This window comes from Pseudorca crassidens, chromosome 7, assembly GCF_039906515.1.
Source record: "Pseudorca crassidens isolate mPseCra1 chromosome 7, mPseCra1.hap1, whole genome shotgun sequence".
Classification (NCBI taxonomy): Eukaryota; Metazoa; Chordata; class Mammalia; order Artiodactyla; family Delphinidae; genus Pseudorca; species Pseudorca crassidens.
The window spans coordinates 1,598,264-1,621,874 of NC_090302.1; the positions used below are offsets into that span (position 1 = coordinate 1,598,264).

Here is a 23,611-nt window from a genome sequence, read left to right on the forward strand (position 1 = left end):
CTGGTGAGGCGGTGGCCTGGGGATTCCCGTGGGGCCCTGCTGTCGCTGTCCCGTGTGTCCTGGTGGGGAGGGGCTGCTCCCAGGAAGGGAGAGGCTGAGCCAGCTGCACCATGGGCTGGGGGTTAGGCTGAGGGCCTGCAGCCCCGCCCCCCCCCCCCGCCAGCCCCATGCTCTCTTTGGACACGACGCTGCAGTCCTTATGGAACCAGAATGGACGGGACGGTGGCTTGGCCTCGTCCAACACTGGCAGAGCCACGGCTCGTGCTCCCACTCTGCAGGGTCGGGGCTGGGCCTCCAGGGCAGGCTCCGGGGCCCTGGCACTGGGCTGGCCGGCGGGGAGGCGCCCGGGGTGGGGGGGCGCAGCGCGGGGGGCTCCAAGCAGGAGCCGCTTTCCTCGGGAGCCGGCAGCTTCCACTTCCCTGTCCCCGCCTCCTGGGGCCGCCCTGCTTGGGCGAATCAGAAGGCAGCGCGGAGATGGTCCCCTGCGGGAGGACAGCCGAGCCTCTGTGGGGTTAAGTGGACCCGTCAGGAAGTGCACGGCTTTCCTCTGGCCCCGCCCGCCCTCTGTCCCGGCAGCCCGGCAGTCCTGCCACACACTGAATCGGGCGGCCCAGGCTGACCGGTGTCCGGCTAGGTGCCCCAGGAGGACCCCGAGGTAGGCCGGCCTGGTGCCCTTGCTTCAGATGGTTGGGAAGCCGCTGTGGCCCAGCTCAGGCTTGGGGCAGGGAGCGGGGTCTGGAGCAAATACCCCAGGAGGGCATCAGGTGGCCTCGCTCTGCTGCCCTGTCCCTTCACAGCCACCCGGTACCTGCTGGTCGTTTCACTGGAATAAGCAGCAGGGCATTGTCAGGTGTGGGACGTGTGGACATCAGGCTAGGAAGGCGGGGACCGGGCCAGACACTCCAAAGACCCCAAGTTGCTGGTGTTTTCATTCAATGCTTTGTCTGTTGCTGGGTGGGTGGGCTGACAGGACAGCGCGAACCTGCTGCCAGCTGCGTCTCTAGGAGGGTGGCCCAGTCCCTTTGGGCTGGAAGCCGGTGTTTCCCACACAGGTCAAAGGCTCAGCCTGCGACGGCGGGGTCAGGGTCTCCGTCCCCACTGCTGGGAGGAGGCCACCACATGGCTGCTCCCGGCTCAGCCTGGCCCTGGAGAGAGTGGTTCCCCCACTGGTAGTGTAGAAGGGAATAGCGGCGGGCGGTTTCAGCGTAGATGGTCCCCTGTCGGAGAGCTGGCCTGACAGTCCCCAAGAGTGCGGCCAAGAGCAGGCCTCGCCTGGGAGGTAGACAGGAGGAGCCTGGACGGCTGGTGTCCCAGAGGCTGGAGGAGGCACGGAGCTGCGTTCCAGGCCAGCCCTGGGCGACACAACCACCCCTCCCAGTGCGCCCGGGCCCCTGGCTCTCCCTCCACCGTGGGCCGTCCACAGTCACCCTTCCTGGAGGGCACCCTGTCACCGAGCCTGACCCGGAGCAGGCCGGCCCGGAAGCTGCTAGGTGACTGTTGCGTCACCAGCTGCGGAAGGAGAGGAGGGGATGGGAGTGGATGTGAGCAGGCACTGCCCCGCGAGGAAGGAGGCAGTCCCGCCAGCACAGCCTGGCACCTCGGGGGCTGGGGCTGGGATCCCTCCCCCGTGTGCCAGGGAGGTTGTGCTGGTAGGTGGCGCAAACAGCTCCGTGGGTAGGGGGCAGCCTCCCGCCTGCCCCGCAGCACTTTGGGGTGCTCTGGGGGGACAGGACCAAAGGAGGGCTGTAGTGCAGGGGAGCATGTTCTCCTAGATGCCACCTGACCCTGGAGCATCTCCACGCCGTTCCCGATGCTTATTGGGGTGACCCAGGGAGAGAAAAAGCCCAGGGCGGCCAGAGGGGCGGGAGCAGGGCCGTGAAGGGCAATGCCGGGCGAGCCAATGGGAGGGAGCGGGGGCTTCTCCCTCTCTTGGTGGCCCCTCTCCTGGACGCCCCTGGGCTGGGTTCCTGGTCTGGCTCTGCCCAGAGCCCTGGCGGGCGAGGCGCAGGCCTGGCTCCCGGCAATGCCTGCTGCTCAGCCACGGCATCCCTCCCAGCCGCCTGCCCCGACTACGCCATGTCCGACTACGAGAACGAGGACGAGTGCTGGAGCGCCCTGGAGGGCTTCCGTGTGAAGCTCATCTCCATCATCGACCCCGCCCGCATCACGCCCTACCTGCGCCAGTGCAAGGTCCTGAACCCCGATGACGAAGAGCAGGTGCTCAGCGACCCCAGCCTGGTCATCCGCAAGCGGAAAGTGGGTCAGTGCCCATCCCCCACCCCCATCCCCCGGAGGCCCCCCGGCCCCATCTGCCCGCAGCTGTGGTGCTTCACACACAGCTGAGGCCCTGGGAGAGCCATCCAGACCCCCGCCACTGCAGCCTCTTGGGGTTCTGCAGCCTTGCGTGCCCACACGTGTCCTCTGGGTCGCAGGTGTGCTCCTGGACATCCTGCAGCGGACTGGCCACAAGGGCTACGTGGCGTTCCTAGAGAGCCTGGAGCTCTACTACCCGCAGCTGTACAGGAAGGTCACGGGCAAAGAGCCCACCCGCGTCTTCTCCATGATCATCGGTGAGGAACGGGACACGGGCCTGGAGGCACAGGGCCCGGATGGAGGGGCGGGGGATGGTGTGGGTTACAGCCGGCGGCCCCCTCCCCACCTGGTCCCCTCATGGATAAATCGCGTATGAAAGGAAGGGAGCGAGCCGTGTGTGGGAAGGGTGCCAGCTTTGGGCCCGGTCTGAGTGTCACTCCCATCCCGCTCTCCTAACGCTCGTGGAGGGAGCAGAGGCTGGAGGAAAGGGGGACCCGAACTCCGGAGTGGGGAGCAGGTGGGAGGTGGGGTGCACAGGCTGATTCTTGGCTCAGAGGCCCTCCTGCCCAGAAGATCATGTGACCCCGCTAACGCCATGCCCGAGAGGCCAGGCCTGCTCGCCCCAGCAGCCTGTGAGGCGTCCCCGAGTCGCGTCCCCTGCCTCTCAATCAGGATTAGACAAAGAGGGATGGATACCCAGGCCCTGGGCTGCCCTGCCCTGCCCTGCCCTGCCCTGGGAGTAGGGGGTGGCGACAGGGCTGGGAGGTGAGTTCACCTCTGGGACGGGGGGCAGCCGCAACTGGGAACTGACCCCTTGGCCGGGCTCCCCTGGAGCCGCTGGTCCTCAAGCGGAGGCCGGGGAGGGGCCAGGTGTACCATGCGTCATGTGACGCCCTCTTGGTTCGCAGACGCATCCGGGGAGTCGGGCCTGATGCAGCTGCTGATGAGCGAGGTGATGAAGCTGCAGAAGAAGGTGCAGGACCTGACGGCACGGCTGGGCTCCAAGGATGACCTCGTGAAGGAGCTGAGGGTGAAGGACAGCCTGCTGCGCCAGCACCGGGAGCGCGTGCAGAGGCTCAAGGAGGCCTGCGAGGTGGGCGGCCGCGAGCTCCAGCGCTGCAAGGACGAGAACTACGACCTGGCCCTGCGCCTGGCCCGGCAGAGCGAGGAGCGGGGCGCCGCGCTCATGCGCAACCGCGACCTGCAGCTGGAGGTGCCCTGCGCGGCGGGGCTCCTGGGGTGGGCGGCGGGCGCCGGGGTCCTGGGCTGGTGCTGACAGCCGGTCCCGCAGATCGACAGGCTCAAGCACAGCCTCATGAAGGCAGAGGACGAGTGCTCGGTGGAGCGCAGGCACACGCTGAAGCTCAAGCACGCCATGGAGCAGCGGCCCAGCCACGAGCTGCTGTGGGAGCTGCAGCAGGAGAAGGCGCTGCTGCAGGCGCGGGTGCAGGAGCTGCAGGCCTCCGTCCAGGTGGGGCCCCGGGGGCCGAGCCGGCGGGGCGGGCGCGGGGGGGCCGGCCTGGGCCTCCCAGCCCCGCTGTGCTGCCGCCCTCTCCCTTCGCACCCACAGGAGGGGAAGCCAGACCAGAGCAGCCCCTACATCCAGGTGCTGGAGGAGGATTGGCGGCAGGCGCAGAGGGACCTCCAGGAACAGACCGCCACCATCTTCTCCCTGCGCAAGGACCTGCGCCAGGCCGAGGCCCTGCGCGCCCGGGTACGCGGCAGGCAGGTGGGGGGTGCGCCCTGGGCCGACTGAGCGGGGCTCCACGTCCCTCCTTCCCCCCGCCTGGAGGCGAGGGCCGGCCTTCCGCCCCACCTGGCGCCCGCGCTCCCCGGGCACGTCGGGGCCCAGCTTCAGTCTGGAGCTCTGGGCCGGCGGGGCCACAGGCGGTTCGGCTGACTGCCGTCTCCCGCAGTGCACGGAGGAGAAGGAGATGTTCGAGCTGCAGTGCCTGGCCCTGCGGAAGGACTCCAAGATGTACAAGGACCGCATCGAGGCCATCCTGCAGCAGATGGAGGAGGTCGCCATCGAGCGGGACCAGGTAGGGGCCGCGCAGCCCTCCCCGGACGCAGTGGCCTCTCAGGGATGCAGTTGTCACGGTGGGTTTTCAGGGAGCACAGACAAAAGCAGTTCATGCTCGTTTAGAAACGTGAACGCTAATGAGTTAATCCCCTTCCTCCACCTCTGCCCCACCTGCTGCCAGGAAGTCCACGCTCCACCTTCTGCTGTACCTGCCAGCCTTTTTTCAGCGTACTTGTAGTTTCATTTTTGTTTTATAAGAGTGGAAGCTTTCTGACTCGTTTTGCAAAGACTTCTTTCGCTTAAAATGCCACGGGCGCCTTGGCCGGCTGCACTCTTCTGGGTGGGGAGGCGGCACCTGCTCCTGCAGGCTGCACCTGCTTCTTCGTTTCCCATCACTTTCCTGTCACGGCTCGGGGTCGTTTCTGATCAGCTACAGCTGTCGCCTCAGTCACTTTCTGGAGGGTGATTGGCAGTCTGTATAGGAGCCTGAAGAGGTAGATTCCTTTTCCCCGGCAAACTCACTTAGAAAGCCCTCTCATGGGAATAACAGAAACGCAGAGAAAGCCCGGCAGATGCGTGCTTCCCTCAAGGCCGTGAGCAGCAGTGCGGTCTGGGGCAGCAGGTGTGAAATGGGCACAGCTCACCTGACAGGACAGCTCCTTCCCGGAGCTGCCCGAGCAGAGCCCCCCTCTGCCTCGTGCATGGCCAGCAGGGACGCGCAGCCTCTGGTGGCACCCAGGGCAGGCCACCCGCCCAGGGACGCTGGCACCTGGCCGCCAAGGTGAGTGGCAGGGTTTTCTCTGGTGGGTCCCGAGTTGGAAGCTGGCACAGAAATTCAGGATGTCCTGTTACTAATCCAGCCCTGGCTGTCGGGGTCGATGGAGGCAGGGGTGTGTGTTAGCTCCTGGATCATTGCTGGACGCGAGGCTGGCTTCCTACAAGTGTGCCTCGCAGCCGCAGCCTCCTGGGCCTGTCACTGTGGGTCGTGGGCTGGCCTCCTGGGCTGACCTCAGTGCCCCCGCCATGGGGGACTGGCTTGATAAAGCGTGGGGTGTTCGTCTTAAAGAATGTTACATGGCTGTCAACAATCGTGTTCTTGGTCAAGCTGCACCCAGGAAGTACGAAACGCACGTGTGGGCACGTGAACACGGCTGAATGTGCCCAGAGAGCAGGACTTGACCCTGCAGGGTCAGCAGGGGCTATTCTCATCTTTATATTTTCTGAGCTGTCCACACTTTCCATTCTGAGCCTGTATTGCATCTACAACCCCCAAAACACGAGTGACATCCTCGGTTAAGAAAGGGGAAGAGGCCAGCGCTGGCCCCCGCCCCGTCCCCGGCCATGTTGCTGGAAATTATCCCAGGAGCACTGCTAGAAATAAGGCGGGCTGTGCTGAGAAGTGAGAGAGCCGGGAGGGGAAATGAAAGACCGGGGGGTTGCGGGGGGGCAGGGAGACGGGCCGCGCCTGCCCTGCCCTGCCCTGCCCTGCGCTGCCCCACAGGCCATCGTGACGCGGGAGGAGCTGCACGCACAGCACGCCCGCAGCCTGCAGGACAAGGACGCGCTGCGGAAGCAGGTCCGCGAGCTGAGCGAGACGGCGGATGAGCTGCAGCTGCAGCTGTTCCAGCGCGAGGGCCAGCTGCTGGCAGCCGAGGGCCGCCTCCGGTGGCAGCAGCTGGACACGTCCGTCCTGGTGGGCCTCCCCCGGGGCCTTTACGGTGTCCCTCAGTCAGAGAGAACCATGGCAGAGCCATGGTGGGGCTCTGGGGGTGCGGCCACATGGGGGCAGGTGTGTCCCTAGAGACTGCAGACCCCAGAGGAGGAGCCACCAAGGGGCCTGGGCCTGGCCTGGCTCGGCCACAGCTCTGCCGCTGGCTCTGGCAGGTCCCCAGACGTTCCTGAGCCCCTCCCTCCTCTGTAAGGTTGCCCACCGAGCCCTCGTGGAGGTGGGCTGCAGAGCTGGCATAGCTCAGGGCCTGGCAGGGTGTGTGTGGGGGGAGGGGCGTTCTGGCCAGGGGCCAGGCCCAGCCATGGCCTGGAGGGTGGGCTGGCCTGGGACCCCACCCCGTGCCCTCGAGTGGCTCGGTCTCCCCACAGCCTGCTGACCGACCCCTCTTCTGTGACCACAGAGCTCCGACCTAGAGGACGTCTCACCGAGGAACTCCCAGGAGGTGAGTGTGACTCTGGGGGCGGGCCCAGGGCCAGCCTCACCCCGGACTCCCGGCCACAGCCTCTGCCGGACCACAGTCCCACTGGGTCCCTCAGAAGCTCTGGGAGCTCAGCCCACCACTGGCCATCCTCCCAACGCCCGGCTGGGCAGCGTAGGTCCCTCCCTGAGAAGCCGGCATAGGGGGTGACGGCAGTGGGGAGCGCAGCAGTGGGTGGGCAGCACTGAGGGTCAGGTCCTGTCCTGGCAGACTCGTGGTCTAACCAGTTGCCCTTCTCTCTTGGGAAGCTCTCGCTCCCCCAGGACCTAGAGGAGGACGCCCAGCTCTCAGACAAAGGTGAGGAGGCGAGCGGCCTGTCCCGGAGGATCTGGCTAAGGCCTCCTTCTGGCCGCAAGCGGGCACCCGTCCCGACCTTCAGCACGCACACCGCATGACGCCGGCACCTGGGGACACGTGCCACAGCCCCACTTCACAGATGGGCACACTGAGGCCCAGAGGGATAAGCAACCCCCAAGGTTCCCCAGCCAGCAAACAAGAGCCCCATTGGAACCCGGGGCCCAGGCTTGCAGGTCCACATCCCACCTCCCACCTTGAGAACACGCCTGGCCATCGCAGCCCACTCAGGCCCCGGGATTGCAGAGTGGAGGCACCCTGCCCTCCAGAGCAGGGAGCTGGGGAGGTAGCCCCTGCCAGGAAGTGGAACAGAGCAGGGAAGGAGGGACAGCTCAGGGTGACTGGGGCCTTAAGGTGGCAGGGGCGGGATACTTCTGCCTGCCTGGGCACAGGACAGCAAGTGGCAGGGAGATGGCCCAGTGGGGATGACAAGGGGCTGGCTCTGAAGGTGGGTGTCAGACGGGAGTTTGGGAGGATGGGTGGTGGTGGGGGCGCCACCGCAGAGGTAGTGTGTGAAGCCAGATGGACTTCCTCAGCGTCAGGCCTGACCCCAGCTTCTTGAGGGGCGCTGAAAGAGGAAGAGGCAGCAAATGGAGAAGTAAGTGGTTGGTCTCTCTGCTGCTGCCCAAAGACATGAACTTGAGGCCAGTGAGCCCCCACGTGGGGACAAGCGGGCAGGACCCGCAGGCAGTCAACGGGAGGGGAAGGCTGTTGGCCCAGCCGTCCTGGGAGCCCCAACCCAGGGCTGATGCGGCCCCTTGCGGGAGGTGGCGCAGGCTTCAGGGTCAGAGGCCAAGGAGGAGGGGAAGGCCTGGGCCTGGGCCTTTCCCACCACAATGTCCCCAAGACCTGGAAGCCACAGTCGCCCATCGTGGACAGTTTAGGGGAGCCAGCCCATCCGAGCACGTTTCCTGTGGGTCCTGAGCCCTGGGCCCATCCAGGCCCTGGCAGATGTGGAGGGAGCCCAGCAGCCTGCAGTGTTCTGCTCCCAACGCTGCAGTGCCCCAGCCCTGGCCCCTGCCCAGGGACGAGGCGCAGCATCTGCTCCGGGAGCCAGGAGTGGGAAGTGAGGTCTCTGAGCCCCAGTCCCCATGTCTATACAATGGGCATGCTTGTGGGGTCCAATAAGGGCCTAGAAGGTGGCACAGGACTGGCCCGGGCTAGGGGGTAGAAGTGCTGGCGAGCGCGATCCTGGCAGGTAGGCAGGACCAAAAGGTACAACCTCCCTTGCAGGCGGCCCGGCCATCGGGGAGAGCCCTGAGCAGCCCTTCGTGGCTCTGCAGAAGGAGCGGCTCTCACTGGCCCCCAAGGTAAGGCTGCCTGGGGTCCCTGGAGCCCTGAGAGGCCCCTGGTGTGGGTCTCAGTGTGAATGATAACGAACGAACGGGGAGAGTGGTTCCTCTACCTGGACGCCTGGGGGGTGATCACAAGGTCTCTGCCCATGGGCTCCTGGGGTGTGGGTTTTGTAATGTGAAGCTGAGCCCCCTCCCTTCTTGGACGAAGCAGCGGGAGAGGGGGCAGGGAGCGGGCCCATCTTCTGGATGGGGCGCAGCGTTAACCTGAGTGGGAACTCGGCCTCACTGTCCACTGCACGGAGCCCGACGGCAAGGGGGCCGCACCGGACACTGTAGTAGAAGGAACACTGGCCTGGAGCCCATCCCTGCTGGCTGTGCGTGCGTCCCAGGCCAGTCCTGTCATCTGAGAGAAAGCGCGTCCCGCCCGCCCGGCCCCCCGTGCGCAGCCCCAGGGGCGGGGGTAGGGCCCACGCGGGCGCTGGCCGGAGCCTGAGCCTCGCCCCTCCAGCAGGACGCAGGCCTGAGCGGCGGGGAGCCCCCCGAGAAGGAGAAGGGGCGGCGGCGTCTCAAGGAGAGCTTCGAGAACTACCGGAGGTGGGCCCGCGTGGGCGGAGGGCGAGGGGGGCTAGGGAGCGGTGGCCCCGCGCACACCTGCGCCCACCTGCGCCGCCTGGGTCTCCCGCAGGAAGCGGGCCCTCAGGAAGATGCAGCACGGCGCGAGGCAGGGGGAGGTGGACTGGGAGAATACCACGGGCAGCGACAACACCGACACCGAGGGCTCCTAGCCGGCCCCTCCGTCCAGCCGCGCGTCGTGGGAGGAGGACACGGCGCCACCTGGGAGCTGCCTCGCTAGGCCGCCTCTTCCTTGGCGAGCACGGGCTTGTTCTCTGTGTGATGCACGCGCGTGCTGCAGTGTTAAAAATGCATCCCCGTCAATAAACGACCGCAGTCCGGACACCACCGCCTCCGACGGTCTTGCTGCCGCGCGCACCCTCCGACCCCGCGCCGGCCAGCGCGCAACGCCTGCCGCCAGGGGGTAGCCGAGCGCGGCCCGCCGCCGGGACGGAAGCCGAGCAGGGCCGCTTCCCTCGCGCGCCCGCTTCCGAGACGGCGGCGGTGTGGCCTCCGCGGGGCGGGGCGGGGCGGTCTCGGCTGCGCGGGGCGGCCGGCGGGCGGCATGGCGCGGGCGGCGCTGGGCCTCTTGCCGATACTGTTGAGCTGCGCGCGGCCCCGGGGGCCCGGCCTGAGGTGGCTGTGGGGGCGCGGGGCCCGCCTGGAGGCCGCGGAGAGAAGGCGGGCCTGGGGTTGGGGCTGGCGGCGCTTGAGCTCCGAGCCAGCACCCAGGCCGGCGCACTACCAGCTCGTCTACACCTGCAAGGTGGGCACGTGGCGGGGGCGGGGCCGGGGCCGGGCCCGGGCCCGGGCCCGGGCCCACACCTGCGCCTGGCGCAGGACGGCGCTGCGGCACTGCGAGGAAGTGTGAGGTTGTCCTCAGGGGGCGGGGCCTTCCAGGAGAGGGGTGGGGCTATCCCTCGGGGGCGTATCCTTCTGGGAGAGGGCGGGGGGCATGCGGGGTGTGGCTAACCCGGGGGGCGGGGCCTTCCAGGAGTGGTGGGGGTATCACGGGGGGGAGGGGGCGGGTCCTTCTGGGAAGGGCGGGGCGGGAGCAGGGCTTCACCTCCTAGTCTCCACCAGGTCTGTGGGACCAGGTCCTCCAAGCACATCTCCAAGCTCGCCTATCACCAGGGTGTGGTCATTGTGACCTGCCCCGGCTGCCAGAACCACCACATCATCGCCGACAACCTGGGCTGGTTCTCGGACCTGTATGGGAAGAGGTGAGGCTACCCGGGAAGGGTTGGGGACAGAAGTCTATATTCCAGTGCTGGCCTGGTCCATCCTGAGTCTGGAGCCCCAGCCAACCTCCCTGGGGCACCGTCCTTCTAGTGAGGATTACAGAGCCCACATCTCCAGCCCAGCTTCCTTATCAATACAAGAGATGTAGTTAAATTTGAAATTCAGATAAAACACAAGTAACTTTTTAGTAAAAGTATGCTCAAGGTTGGAACATGTTTTGATTTGCTAAATCTTCCACCCTAGATCAGCTCCTTCAGCCTGGTTCACTGCCTGGCTTCTGCCCTCACTGACAGCCTGTGGGGGCAGGTAGGAGGACCTGGTTACATGTCAGGGCCGCGGGCCGACCCTAAAATGAGGGCGTCAGACTAGGCTGACTCTTAAAGGCAACAAATTGCCTTTCACCCTGTGGTTCCTTCACCCTACTAGGCGCTCCTTCCTGAGTGCCCGCTGTGGGCAGGGATCCTGGCATGCACTGAGTGCCCGCTGTGGGCAGGGGTCCTAGCATGCACCGAGTGCCCGCTGTGGGCAGGGGTCCTGGCATGCACCGAGTGCCCGCTGTGGGCAGGGATCCTGGCATGCACCGAGTGCCCGCTGTGAGGCAGGGATCCTGGCATGCACTGAGTGCCCGCTGTGGGCAGGGATCCTGGCATGCACTGAGTGCCCGCTGTGGGCAGGGGTCCTGGCATGCACTGAGTGCCCGCTGTGGGCAGGGGTCCTGGCATGCACTGAGTGCCCGCTGTGGGGCAGGGATCCTAGCATGCACTGAGTGCCCGCTGTGGGCAGGGATCCTGGCATGCACTGAGTGCCCGCTGTGGGCAGGGATCCTGGCATGCACTGAGTGCCCGCTGTGGGCAGGGATCCTGGCATGCACTGAGTGCCCGCTGTGGGCAGGGATCCTGGCATGCACTGAGTGCCCGCTGTGGGCAGGGATCCTAGCATGCAGCTTTCTTGTCCTCTGCTGACACCGGTTGGTTGACTGCACCGTACTTGGGGGTGTGTGTGAGATGGAGTGGTCAGGGCCCTGGGGCTGCAGGGTCAGCCTCACCACCTTGTGGAGAGCAGTGGGGGGGCAGTGGTCAGGAGCCTCCTGGCTGCATGGCCCTGATGCCACACCAGCACAGGGACTCATGTGCTCGAGCCTGGCCTGGGGTGCTCTCGAGGGACCAAGATGCGGGACAGCTTCGGGGCCTGGAGTGTCACGGCACCTCCGTCTTTCTCAGGAATATTGAAGAAATCCTGGCGGCCAGAGGGGAGAAGGTACGCCGAGTGGCTGGCGAGGGGGCCCTGGAGCTCGTTTTAGAGGCTGCGGGGCCCCCCAAATCCACCACTGCTATGGAAGGGGCTGAGGACCAGGATCCCACCCACCCTGGCAACAAAGAGGCCAGCTGACCCGCCTTGTGCCTCCAAGAAGGATGCTCCGGCCCTGAGCCACGCTGGACTTGCCTGTTCCTATCAATAAACCAACATCACTTGCAGATGCTGGGACCTGGGGCTCTCCTGTCATCCCTGGTTCTGGCGTCAGAATGACTCACAACAAGCCCCTCCAGGCTGCAGGCCAGGGCCTCCTGTGGCTGCTGGCCATGTCTGAGTGGGAAGGGGCTGGATGTGGAGTCTGAGCCCCTCCTGGCTGTGGCTGTGTGGCCTTGGGCAGGTCACTTTGCCCCTCTGAGCCTTCGTCTTCCTGTCTGCAGATGAAGATGCTCACGGTGCCACCTCGTCAGGAGTATAGGTGGAAAGATGGGACTCAGGACGGGCACGGGGTGGCTCAGCCCCGCCACGCCCCCAAGTGTCAGGGCCCCAATGTTGTTTTTTTTTTTTTTTGCCACGCCACATGGCGTGTGGGATCTTAGTTCCCCAACCAGGGATCAAAACCGTGACCCCTGCGCTGGAAGCGGGGAGTCTTGACCACTGACGGTCAGGGAAGTCCCAGGGCCCCGATCTCGATGGCCCGTTAGCCACTGTTCTTCCTGGGAGTGGGGTCAGCACCCCCAAGCCCCACCGGGGGTCCTGTCCCTCTGGCCAGACACAAGGAGGCCCTGTAGATCCTTCTGTGCCGCCTGCCGTCTCCTCGACGCCCCCTGGATGGCACTGGTGAGCCGGTGCCAACCTCAGCCCTGACCCTTGGCCACTGGCCAAGCCAAGTCAGCAGGCTGGGCTGCTCACCGTGGCTGCAGGCGGGCCAGGCGGAGTGGGAGCTGGGCTGCTGTGGGCCTGGCGGTGGGCCGCCTGCCCCACAGAGTGTCCCCCTCCCCGGGGCTGTGCAGTTTGTCTCCCAACCTCGTTTGCCCGCCTTCTCAGGATGTTCCTGTGTTTATGAAAGCATGTTCATTTCCAGAAGGTTCTGGGCTGTGTGACCTTCAACATTGATCACCGGCCACGATCTCGCAGGATCCCCGCAGGATCCGAGCTCCTGACGGCGCCCCCGTCAGCATGGGCCTCGGCACTGCTCTCCAGGCGCCGGCAGCTCGTGCTCCGACTCGAATACCCCCCGTTCTTCCCGTGGTGAACAACCCCCTATTATCCTGCCCAGAGCCTCCTGTGACATTTGCGGAGTCAGTCATGGCGGACGAGCCAGCCCCGGGCGTGCTCCTCCACGGAGGCCCCGAGGGACCCGCTGGCCTTGAAACGCCAGAGCAGCGGGGCCTCGCTGCTGCCACAGGGTTGGAACCGGGTGTGGGGCGGCCCAGGGAGCTGGCCGGACTCTGAGAACGCAGAGCGGGGACCCAGGGAGCTGGCCGGACTCTGAGAACGCAGAGCGGGGACCCAGGGAGCTGGCCGGACTCTGAGAACGCAGAGCGGGGACCCAGGGAGCTGGCCGGACTCTGAGAACGCAGAGCGGGGACCCAGGGAGCTGGCCGGACTCTGAGAACGCAGAGCGGGGACCCAGGGAGCTGGCCGGACTCTGAGAACGCAGAGCGGGGACCCAGGAGGGCCACGCAGGCCAAGCCCTCCCTCCATGGGCGGTCTGGACATGGCTGCTCGCCACATCTTTTTATTGTCTGCTTTCTGACGTTTTGACATCTGGGCCCTCTGACCCTGGAGAGCTGGTCAGTTCCTGGACACGGCAGGGCGAGTGCACCCAGGGCAGGTTCCGGACGACTCGGGCAGCCCCTCCACCCAGAGCCACTGAAGACCTTCTCACCGGCCGAGCAGGCCTGCTGGCCCTGCCTCACTGTTTCTTCCCACAGAAACCACAGGAAAGGCTCCGGCCCATCCTCCCCTGCCTCCTGACCAACCCTGGTGCCTCCCCGTGTGGCCCCCGCCCAGCCGCCGTCCATCTCCAGTCCCTTCTCAAGGTGCCCCTGGCTCTTTCCACGCCCCCCCCCAACTATCTTCCATCCCTCGTTCCTGGCCAGGACCCTCTCCAAATGGTCAGATTAGGGTATCTGGGCCAACCTCCTGTGATCCTGTGACAGCACGTCCCCAAGTGTAGTCTTCTGAGGACAGCTTGATGGGCAACGCCGGGTTCCAGGACATCAAACAAACTTCTTCCTGCAGGACTTCTCAGAGCCTTTAGCATCCTGGCCTGGCTGTGAGCCACTGAGAGGCATGGTGCCCCGCGATATTTCCCGGAGCACTGAGAACTCTCTGGGGTGGGGGGTTGGGGGCTCCACCCTTCCCCGTATGGGCCTTGTTCTCAACCACCCTCCCTTTTCTTTACCTCACCCAGGAGAGGCTGCAGGATGGCAGGCTCGGTAGGGAGGCCTGAGGTTCCCTGTGCCCCGCTGGGGGCTGCCCCACACTGCATTCCACGCCTTCCAGCAGCCTCGTCTCGGCACCAGAGCTCCTCTGGGAGGGGAACGTGGGGCTCAGGGCTGAGGTGTGGGCTTTGGAGGACACTTGGGCTCCCACGCCAACACCCTCACCGGCTGTGTCCCTGGGATTGCCGCTTCACCCCTCTGAGCCCTAGCCCCGCCCCCCCAAGCCCGTGTGCGGGGTGGGCGGGAGCAGGGCCAGCCTGGGGCGGCAGGAGGGCACTGCTCCCCGGCCCCAGGCCCTGGCACGGTGCAGGCTTGCTCACCCAGGTGGAGAAGTCACTGGGCCTCTGAAAGCACCAGCACCTGTGCCAGCCCTCATCCTGACACGACAGCTTTCGCTTGGCAGACTTTATTTTTTTCAGGAAAAACAGAAGAACAAATGTACCTCTTGGGTTGGAAAGGACCCCTTGACAACACGGCAAACACACGTGAGAGCAACAAATACGCACGGACGTCGGGTGCGTGGGGCGGCCGAGCAGGAGCCTGTGCTCTGACCCCTGACCCCACACCTGCCGCCCTGCCCTCGCCCTCGGGGCCCCTCCGCCCAGAGCGCCCCGGGCTGTACTGTACCGAGGGGCGGGGGCCCGGCGGCCTCCCCAAGCTCAGAGGGTGGGGCCTGGGGCTGGGTGAGGCGCCACGCAAGAGGAGGGCAGCCTGGGGGCCGTGGGGCTGCGGCTCGACCCAGGGACGCTCCAGGAGAGCTGGAGATGGGCCCTACAGGAGGCGGGCTGAGGGGGGGGTCTGGGCGAGGGCGCCGGCCACGGTCTCCCCAGAGGCCTGTCTCCTGCCCAATCCCGAGGGCCGACTCACCCCACGGGAGAAGGCGTGATGTCATCTCGCCCCACGGTGGGGTTGAGGGCTGGGTGCTCACCACGGCCACAGAGCTGGAGCCCTCGCACCTGCCGCCCACCCTGGCATGGTCAGGGTGCAGACCCCTACCAGCTGGTGTTCCCAGAACCGGGCCGGCTCAGTTCCTGGGCTCCTGGGCTTGGAGCTGAGGAATGTGGAGCTCACCCCCTTCCCTCCCCGCCCTGCCGGCTCAGGAGCACGTGCCTGGTGGGGCTGGGGACCCCACGTAGGAGCCACTGCCTCCACTGCCTGGCAGGCTACAGGCTTCCTGGGACTGGCCTCCTCCTCCAGGCCGGGTAGGAGGGAGAGGAGAAGGGCTGGGGGGGGCCCTCCCCAGGGGTGAGGCCGGCTTCAGGAGGACAGAAACGCCCATGCCGCTGGTGGCCACAGAGAAGAGGCTTCAGAGACACCTTTGGGGGTTGGGGTCAGCGGGGTTTTCACATTTGGCCGGGCGGGGGGCAGGGCGGGAGCGTGGAGGTCTGGACAGCACCGGGCTTTGGGGCCGACATGCTGAAGGCCCGGCCTGGGGCAGGGGCGGGGCGGGGCGGGGCAGGCCTGCAGGAAGCTGCGTACCGAGAGGGGCCGGCGCAGGACAGGAGTGGGCCCCGGCCCGAGCCTGCTGCCCCGGGGAGGGGACGCCACGGGGGCCGCGTGCCCAGCGTCCGGCTCAGTGAGGTGGGCTGGGTGGCTCTGAGCCTGCCCTCAGCTGTGGCCTCGGGAGGAGCTGGCTTCACGGGGGGTGCTGTGGGCATCCTGGACATTTGTGAGCCCCCCCGGGCCGCCGCCCCGGTCCAGGAGCGGGGGTGGGGCGGCCCGGCTGCGGGTGCGAGGCCTTAGCTGGCGCCGGGCTGGCACTGCTGCCGGGGCTCGGGGGCTCCGCCCACCTCCTGCTCAGGGCTCCCAGCGAGGTCCACCCGCTGCTCGTCCATCCGCTTGGCCTGGACCCTCTGGATGAGGCTGAAGAAGTCCTCGTCGGGCATGGTGGGGCCCCGGGGCAGCACGTCCGGTGGCGGGCAGCGCTGGTCGTCGATCCTGGAGGACTGGGCAGACGTGGACACGCGGGTCGGCGGCCTCGCTTCCCCAGGCCTTGGAGGGCCCAGTCCAGCTCCTGGGCCCGGCGCTCAGAGGCCCCAGGGACAACTCGGCAGCAGTGCCAACTCAGGAGGGCCTCCCTGGGAATCAGCTCCAGGGCACAGCTGGGAGCCCTGACCCCGAGAACGGCCTACCCGGCGGGCGAGCTGCTGTGGGAGCCTCCCAGGCCTGCTCTTAAGGCCGCCAGACCGTGGTGTGTTCACGAGCCCCGGGGACAGGACGGGGTGCAGCTCCCGGAGCTGGTGGTGCCGAGCCCCCCAGGGCCCCCTCGGGTCAGGGGGCCGGGAGCCAGCATAGCCTGTGGGGCGTGCGTGTGGGCGGGGGTTCTTGGTAGGGGCTGCTTTTGAGGCTCCTTGGACTCGCCCAGAGCTGCACTTTCCTCTCCTCCATGGGGAGGAATGTCACATCTGGAAACCTTCCAGCTTCCTGCACGGGGGGGCTATGAGGCTGCCCCCTCCCCAGCCATTTCACTGAGGGTTTCCTGACCCTGAAACTCCACCTGCAGTTCTGCCCCGCCCAGACTGGTGGGTGGCTGCACCCCATGGTGTCGACCAGACCCCTCCTGCCCTCTGCACTCTGGGGGTGCCGCCTGGCTCTCGGTTTTCTCCATCCGAATGTGGAAGGCTGGAGGAATACCCGGTGAGGCGCCCGGCTCCAGGCTCCTGCACTGTAGGGAGGGGCCGGCCTGAGGATGTCCTGGGGTGACCTACTCACGGGGTCCAGGAGGAGGCCCATGGGTCTGAGCACCCACGGGCACTCAGAGACACTGGCTGAGCCAGCCTGGGGTGCAGTCCCGCGTGACGCACCCTGAGATGGAGGGCCCAGGCCCTGCGTGGAGCCTCCCGGGGAGGGGCCCTGAGCTGACCGGGGCCGAGGGGCCTGGGGGGCAGGCGGGAGGAGGGTGGCGGAGCCCACCTGGCACTTGATAAGCATGTTGAAGAACTCGTCCCCCGGCTCCTGGGGGTCCCCGTCACCACGCAGGTGGCCCAGATTGTTATGGGTGATACGCAGCCCGGGAAGGCTGCCCACGCTGGCCCGCTGGTCGTCCAAGCGGCGGCTCTGGGAGCTGGCGATGAGGTCGAAGAACTCCTCGGTCTGGGGAGAGGCCGTCAGCGAGGGCTGGCCTGCGGGGCACAGGGGGTCAGGCCCGGGGAGGCAGGGACCTAGCCCACTGTGCCCCCGGAGCCCCCAGCAGCCTCTCTGCCGACCCCAAACCCCAGCTGCTCTCCGCCGCTCCTGCCGTGGGCCCGACGCCCGCCTTGAGGGCCTCCAGGGGGTGACAGAGCAGAGAGCCTGGCTTCCCGCACCCGCTCCGAGACCGCTGCACCCCGACACGGTGTGTTCCGGAGAGTGGGATGATTACACGCTTTCCGGGATGCAGCTTTGGGCAAGGTGGGGCTCACGGTGACAGGGGGCACGCCCCGCCCTCGGAACACTGCAGCGGAGGGAGGGGACCGGCGCCGGCCCCCGCGGGCTCACCCATCCTCTCCTCCAGGGTGGGGGCGGCCGTGGCTTCAGCGGCTGCGGGCTGGCCCTCCTCCAGGGGACAGCGCTGGTCGTCCATGCGGCTGCTCTGGAACTTGCTCAGCAGGTCAAAGAAGCACTCCTCGTCGGAGGAGGGGGCCCGGGGGATGCTCTGGGGGGCGGGATGGGCAGTCAGTGCTGGCTCTAGGCCAGCCACAGGTGGCCCTGCTGTGGTCACCAGCCCCTCACAGACCCCCGGACGCAGCTGAGTGCTGCTCGGCTTGGGCCCCTCCCGCTCCCAGCACCACCCCTGCCCCCCCTCTCCTCCCTGGTGGCCCCCGGGGGCCCCTACTGGGCCCTTGTGTCAGCCGCCAGCAGTGAGTGCCACCCATGCCTGTGCACCTCCGGAGCCCCAGTACCCAGCACAGCGCTCACCAGTGTCTGCTAAACAAGTAAACGAGTGAGTGAGGGACTAGCCCCCTGGCAGCCCGTGATGCACACTGGACGTGGCGGTGCCAGGGCCCTGGCAGCGGTGATGCTGGACCCAATTGTGCCAGCCATGTCAGGTCACACCACCAAAGGCAAGGAGCCCGAACTGGGGAAGGCGAGGGCTTCTGTGTTCCCAGTCCCACCCCTTGTGGGGTCTGGACAGTTTTATAAGGTCCCCAGAGGACAGCAGATGTGTGCGGGCCACGCTAGAGACAGTGCTCTCATCCCCCAGCCCCTCCCTCCGCGTGCTGGCTGAGGCGGGAGTGTGGTGGGCCCGGGTCTGCTCTGGGTGGCTGGGGAGAGCCAGGACGCCAGGCTGGGGGCCCTGGGTTGGTGGTTGGACCAGAGGGGCTCTGGAAGATGCCCTCAGTGAGCATGAGTGTGCAGCCCGGGGGCTTCCCTGGTGGCGCAGTGGTTGAGAGTCCGCCTGCCAGTGCAGGGGACGCGGGTTCGAGCCCTGGTCCGGGAAGATCCCACATGCCGCGGAGCAACTAAGCCCGTGCACCACAACTATTGAGCCTGTGCTCTAGAGCCCGCAAGTCACAGCTGCTGAGCCACAACTACTGAGTCCACGAGCCACAAGTACTGAAGTCCGCGTGCCTAGAGCCCGTGCTCCACAACAAGAGTAGCCACCGCAATGAGAAGCCCGCACACCACAGCGAAGAGCAACCCCCACTCGCCGCAACCGGAGAAAGCCCGCGCGCAGCAACGAAGACCCAACGCAGCCAAAAAAATAAAATAAAATAAAATAAAAAAGAAAAAGTTACATTAAGTGGGCAGCCTGGGCAACGGGGAGGGCTGACCTTGGGCTAAGTCAGCTGACCCAGGCAAGTCCCACTGCTGGGTCAGAATGGGGGGAGGGGCCGCAGTTCTGAGGCAGTGGGTGGGATAGGGTGAGCGCAGGTCCCTGGGTCAGGCTGAGTCCCAACGGGCAGGGTGGCCTCAGTTCACACCTCCATGGAGGGCGTGGTCTCTCAGGGGCTGCCCAGAGGGCAGGACCAGAGCAGGCCCACCCCCAGCGCCAGCCTCACCAAGCCTGGTCCAGGGCCCTGCGGGCTGACGGCTGGATGGAGTGGCTTCCAGAGGACACTCTGGGCGCTAATCGGCACCCCACTCCCTCCGCCCCGAGAAGCCGGCCCCCCCTGCCCAGCCCTGGCCCGTGCATCTCCTGGCTGGCTGGCTGGCGGCCGCCTCGTCGCTCAGAGCCCTGCCTGAAATACGTGAGCCCAGAGCTCCCGATGACCCAACACCAGCCCGTTTCACAGAGGAGACTGGGGCCCTGGAAGCTGCACAGCCTGGGCTCCCAGAGCACAGTGAGGGCCGCTCCGAGCTGGGCTCAGGCCCTGGGGCAGTGAGGCGTCCGAAGGCCAGGAGGACCCGCTGGCCGACGGCAGGGAGGGGCAGCCGAGCGGGTGGTCCCTCCGACCTGTGCCGGCAGGTGGCAGCTCGGAGGAGACCCCACCGGGCTCAGGCTCTTGGGTCGCACCTCCCCACCCCCTGCCTGGCCAGGGCGGGCCCAGAGCCAAGGCCGGAGCCGGGGGATTCAAAATCCACCCCTGAGGGCTCTGCTCTCCTGTGGTGCCCAGGAAACCTGGAGGGAAGGGAGAGCCGGTGCTCAGGGGCCCATAGGGGCCTTGGCCAGGGGGCTGCACCTAGTCCGGGCCTCCTGGGGACCTGCAGGCCCGGCAGAGAGTAGCTGGGGACCAGCGTCAAGGTGGGGTCTACGGAGAGGTGCCCCCCCAGGCGCTCGTGGGCTCTGCTCACAGGCTGGGGGCCCCCGGCTCCGCCAGGTGTGGGGTGAGCACAGCATCTTGCCCCAGCTGGGATCTCCCAGGTGAACCATGGGCCAGGTGAATGGAGCCAGGCCCCTCCCAGGAAAGGTGTGACCCGGGGGTCCCACTTCACTGGGCACACGTGTCCCCAACACTCCTCCAGCCTCCCCTGGGCTGCAACTTGGGCTCAAGAGAGGCACCTGAAGGAGAGGGGGGTTTGCTGTAGGCCTCTCACGGCGCTATCACCACCGTGGCCAGGGCTGGCCTGAGGGCCCCGCCACAGTCGTCCAGACAGGCTCCCGAGGCACTGCACCACAGCCATCCCAGCCTGAGACCTGGGACTGGCCCGGGGCCTGGCAGCTCTCACCCTCCCCGAGCCCGGGGCCACCTGTGAAGGGTGGGCGCCCCCTCATGCAGGGCACTGCTGGCCTGGGACCACAGGCACAGGGGGAGGCCCACGCCCCTCGCTCAGGACACCGGCCTGAATCCCAGGAGGACACGTTCAGGGGACCTGGAGGCCACCCCATGCTCCCGCCCCCCTCCTCTGCCGGACTCGTGCTCCCTCCGCCCGGAGGTCAGAACACCCTGAGGCTCACTCCAGCCCCACCGCAGAGGTTTCAGCCCATCTTCTCCCCGGGAAGAAGGAGCCAGCCCTGGTCATGCAAACTCTCCCCTCCAGCCGGCCTGGCCAGTTCCCCAGGGCTGCAGCTGCCCTGGCTCCCGAGCTGCCCAGGACGGGGACGTCCGAAGGCAGGTGAGTGCGGGTCCACGCACGGGACTCACCCCCACTGAACTGGCCCGGGGGAGGCTGCCGGGAAGCGGACCGCTTGCCCGCCAGCTGACCACCCACCCGCCCTGGCCCCCCAGGAGGAGCGCTCTGCCGCCGAAGTGCAGCTCCGACAGGCCGTGAGCCTCCAGCCGTGTTAGGGACCCCCCACCCACGCGGATCCGCAGCCCTGTCCGCCAGCAGCCAAGTGCCTTTGGGTGCTGGGCCACGTGGAGCCCAGGCAGGACGCCGAGGCCCCTGTGCCACTGCCCTGCCTGCAGCGCCCGGTGCTGCCTCACCGCAGAGACCCGCTGGCTCTGTTAGCTTGATGCTTAAATAGGACCCAGGGTGAGGGCCCCGCCCCGTCCCCGCCCACCCGCGCCGCGCGCACACGCACGCACGCACGCGCACTCGCACACACACTGCGTAAACACTCGGAGATGGATTTCCCTGAGCACAGAGCCTGTGGGCAGTCACAGCAGCAGGGCGAGGGGTGAAACCTGTCTGGGGAGCACGTCCTCTCTGAGAGCAGCCCCGGCCTCCTGCCCAGCCCGGAGAGGAGCCGGACGGGTCGGTGTCCTTTCCCATTCTGGGCCTCGATGGTCGCGTGGCCTGACACCCTTACCCCTGCAGAGCCGCAGCACCACACAGTAGCCCCCTTGGCTTCTGCCTGGCCCCAGACCAAAGCCCCTCGGCTGCAGTGCCCTCCCTGGCCTCCTGCTGCCGCCTGGGTGTCCCTTTCCTGCTCCGGGAGGTCGTGGAGTCAGCGTCAGCCCAGCCCTGGAGCCAGCAGGGGCCGACCACCTGAGGCACCTGGGTAGTCCCGGCAAGAGAGGTGAGGACAGGACAAGGACACCAGAGACCCCTCTTAGGGCCTGCTCTGTCCTGCCCCTTCTGTAGTGGGTTCAGAGCTGCCGGCCCCTTCCATTACAGCCCTGGGGACAGACGGCCACCACCAGCAGCCTGGGACTGGCCCTCTGAGGACGCCTCCTGTCGGGTGCCTGGGTGGGCACGGGGGCTCAGCCCACCAGCGGGGTCCAGGCCTCCAGCTGGGGCCAGGCTCAGAACCCTGTCGTAGCAAAGACACCACCATGGCCCGACACCTTGACGTGTTCTCTTTGGGGGCCGACCTGTGGGTACCAGGAGCTGACCCTGGCCTAGCAAGCCCAGCCCTAGCGTTCCTAGCTGGACGCCCTCAAGCCATTTCCTTCTACCCTGAGCCTTGGTTTCCCCCTTAGGGCTGCTGTAAACGAGGAACACGTGGCGAGCCCGAGCCTCGACTGCCGTCTATTTGGCAGAAGAGGTCCCGGAACTGCAGCTACAGGGACGCGGCTGGGCCAGAGCTCCCAGACGGGACGGGCAGGGGCTCTCGCAGCGCCGGTCTCCGCCCGTGGCAGCCGCAGTGTGTCGGGGGGGCCTGGCTCACCTCCCCGGGCCCCGCCTCTGGGGCCCAAGGCTCTGAGGCCCCCAGATGGGAGGTGGGGTGTACAGCTTTGCCTCCGTCACCTCTTTGGGAAGCCTTCCAAGACAGCCCTCATGCGGGCGGGAAGGCTGGTGTGACTTAGGGATGCGAGAGAATCAGAAAGACAAGTCTCTCTGCACTCCCTGCTGCGGGGCGGGGGGCGGGGCTAGGCAGCTGGGGTGCAGGCGCTGCCCCCCTCGCTCAGCCCCCCTTTCACAGCGTGAACAACGGGGTGTGGGTATGGACGCCGCCGCCACCTGGTAAGTATGGTCTTGGGTGAAGCCGGGCGGTGGGGGCCATGAGCACAGGCCAGGCCTCTGCTCGGCCTTGGGCAGGCCTTTCCTACTCCAGAGCCCACTGTGGCTCCCCAGTGCCCTGGCAGGGGTCCTTCCCTGCCCAGACCCTCTCTGGCTGGGCCGACTCCAAGACTCCCCCTGACCTTTGGGGCCGGCCCAGCCCTGCTCCCCATGCCCGGCCCCTCAGACCACACCCAGCCACCCTCCTCAGACCCCGCAGCCCCTGCTGTGCTGGTGGCAACACCCTTGCACTGCCTGGGCCCTTGCACTGCCTGGGCTCAGGGTCGGGGAGGGGCCTGACGGGGCCTCCTGCCCCGAGCAGGGATCCCGTCCCCCTCCCCAGGCCCCTGTGCCTCTCCCCCGCTCACCCCACTCCCCGGACACAGACTTTGGCCATCCTCTGGCCCATCCAGTGGCGCTGGGGTCAAATGGGGTCAGCAGAGGCTGCCCCAGGCTCACGGGAAGACGGGTGCAAAACAGCCGTTTGGGGTTAAGAATACCCTGCACGGCACCCACGCCCCTCAAAGGCGGGGAAGGTGCTGATTAAACCCTTGGGGGGAACTCTTTTCAGACTAATTCTCGGAGGCTTGGACGCAGGTGTTCTGTGCATGGGGGGCTCCAGGCTGACCTCTGAACCTGGGCGTGGTCGGGCACATGCCCCTCTGTGCCCCCCCGTACCTGACCTGCTCCTGAGAGCCTGGAGAAGCCAGCCAGGCTCCTGGGCACCGTGCGACACCTGCCAGGCAGCAAGAGACCAGGTGCGTCCCTCCATCCCCCACCTGTCCGTCTACTCGATCACTAGTCCACCCACCCCTCAGCCGTCCATCCCCACTCATCTGTCCACCAGACCCCGTCTGTCTGTCTACGTCTGTACACTGTGTCCCCAGAACGAGGCTGCTGGCTGGGCCTGAGGACCTGAGCTGCACCCCCCAAGCTGTCCTGCAGACCCTTCCTGGGCTGCCTGTTGCCCCACCACCACCAGCACGAGGCCTCCCGTCCGGCTGATGAGTAAACCCTGTCCCTGCCTGGGGTGCCCCGGGCTTTCAGCAGGCCCTGTGCCCACCAGGTCCCAGGGGACAGCCCAGGGCCATGACCTCAGCTCCCTGGAGACGCCTGGCCCGGCTTCCAGGTGGGCCGTGTAGGATGCGTGCAGGATGGGCAGTGGAGCCCCTCGCGGCTCCCTGTGGGCCCCTGGGGAGAAGTCGCCTACCGTGCGAGGCACCTGCACCCGGACGTCCGCGCTGTCCAGTGGGGAGTGGCCACCCTCCCGCGGCCTCCTCTCAGCAGCGTCCAGCCCTTCCTGGTACTTCCTGCTCCTCACGGGGGCGGGGAGCAAGTCCCTGCCCGGCCCCCGCCAGTCCCCCGCGTGGTGGCTGTCTCCATTCTGCTCCTGGGGAGGGGGGGAAGACCAGGCGTGGGAGGGGGCCGGACCGCCAACGCCCCCCAGCCCAGGACCCCAAGAGGGGCTGAGCAGATGCAGTCAGCCCCGTTTCACTGACCCACACGGAGGTGCTCCGGGGCCCGACGAAGAGGGAGCAGCCGGCAGCCTGGGGGCAGGGAGAGGCGGGGCGGGGACTGGAGGGGCTCTGACCACCCCAAACGTCCACCTGCCCACAC

General features: G+C 67.1%; 3 protein-coding genes across 7 annotated transcripts in view; 2 read left to right on the top strand and 1 right to left on the bottom strand.

Annotated features, from left to right (window-relative positions):
- The first annotated feature begins 382 nt into the window (after positions 1-382).
- CARD9 (caspase recruitment domain family member 9) lies at positions 383-9,161 on the top strand. Of its 4 annotated transcripts, none has more exons than XM_067742677.1 (13): positions 384-655; positions 2,057-2,260; positions 2,433-2,570; positions 3,222-3,526; positions 3,605-3,784; positions 3,884-4,027; positions 4,230-4,355; positions 5,838-6,029; positions 6,466-6,507; positions 6,792-6,840; positions 8,131-8,207; positions 8,701-8,786; positions 8,878-9,160. In XM_067742677.1, the coding sequence occupies exons 2-13, from the start codon at positions 2,077-2,079 to the stop codon at positions 8,975-8,977; spliced, it is 1,623 nt and encodes a 540-aa protein (XP_067598778.1). In that variant the 5' UTR covers positions 384-655; positions 2,057-2,076; the 3' UTR covers positions 8,978-9,160. The 4 variants fall into 4 exon arrangements, 2 of the variants coding, with proteins under 2 accessions (XP_067598778.1, XP_067598779.1); XM_067742678.1 differs by having other exon boundaries at positions 385-655; positions 8,704-8,786; XR_010944747.1 differs by lacking the exon at positions 6,792-6,840 and having other exon boundaries at positions 383-655; positions 8,878-9,161.
- Positions 9,162-9,289: 128 nt separating this feature from the next.
- Positions 9,290-11,521, top strand: DNLZ (DNL-type zinc finger). The gene is made up of 3 exons (XM_067742681.1): positions 9,290-9,570; positions 9,888-10,027; positions 11,267-11,521. The coding sequence occupies exons 1-3, from the start codon at positions 9,370-9,372 to the stop codon at positions 11,433-11,435; spliced, it is 510 nt and encodes a 169-aa protein (XP_067598782.1). The 5' UTR covers positions 9,290-9,369; the 3' UTR covers positions 11,436-11,521.
- Positions 11,522-14,137: 2,616 nt separating this feature from the next.
- Positions 14,138-23,611, bottom strand: part of GPSM1 (G protein signaling modulator 1) — a 30,569-nt gene continuing 21,095 nt past the window's right edge. For both annotated transcript variants that reach the window (XM_067742661.1, XM_067742662.1), the window contains exons 11-14: positions 23,205-23,384; positions 17,225-17,381; positions 16,661-16,869; positions 14,138-15,693 (exon numbers count right to left, since the gene is read on the bottom strand). In XM_067742661.1, coding sequence (XP_067598762.1) covers positions 15,487-15,693; positions 16,661-16,869; positions 17,225-17,381; positions 23,205-23,384 — 753 coding nt within the window. In that variant the 3' untranslated portion in view covers positions 14,138-15,486. The remainder of the gene's footprint in view (positions 15,694-16,660; positions 16,870-17,224; positions 17,382-23,204; positions 23,385-23,611) is intronic.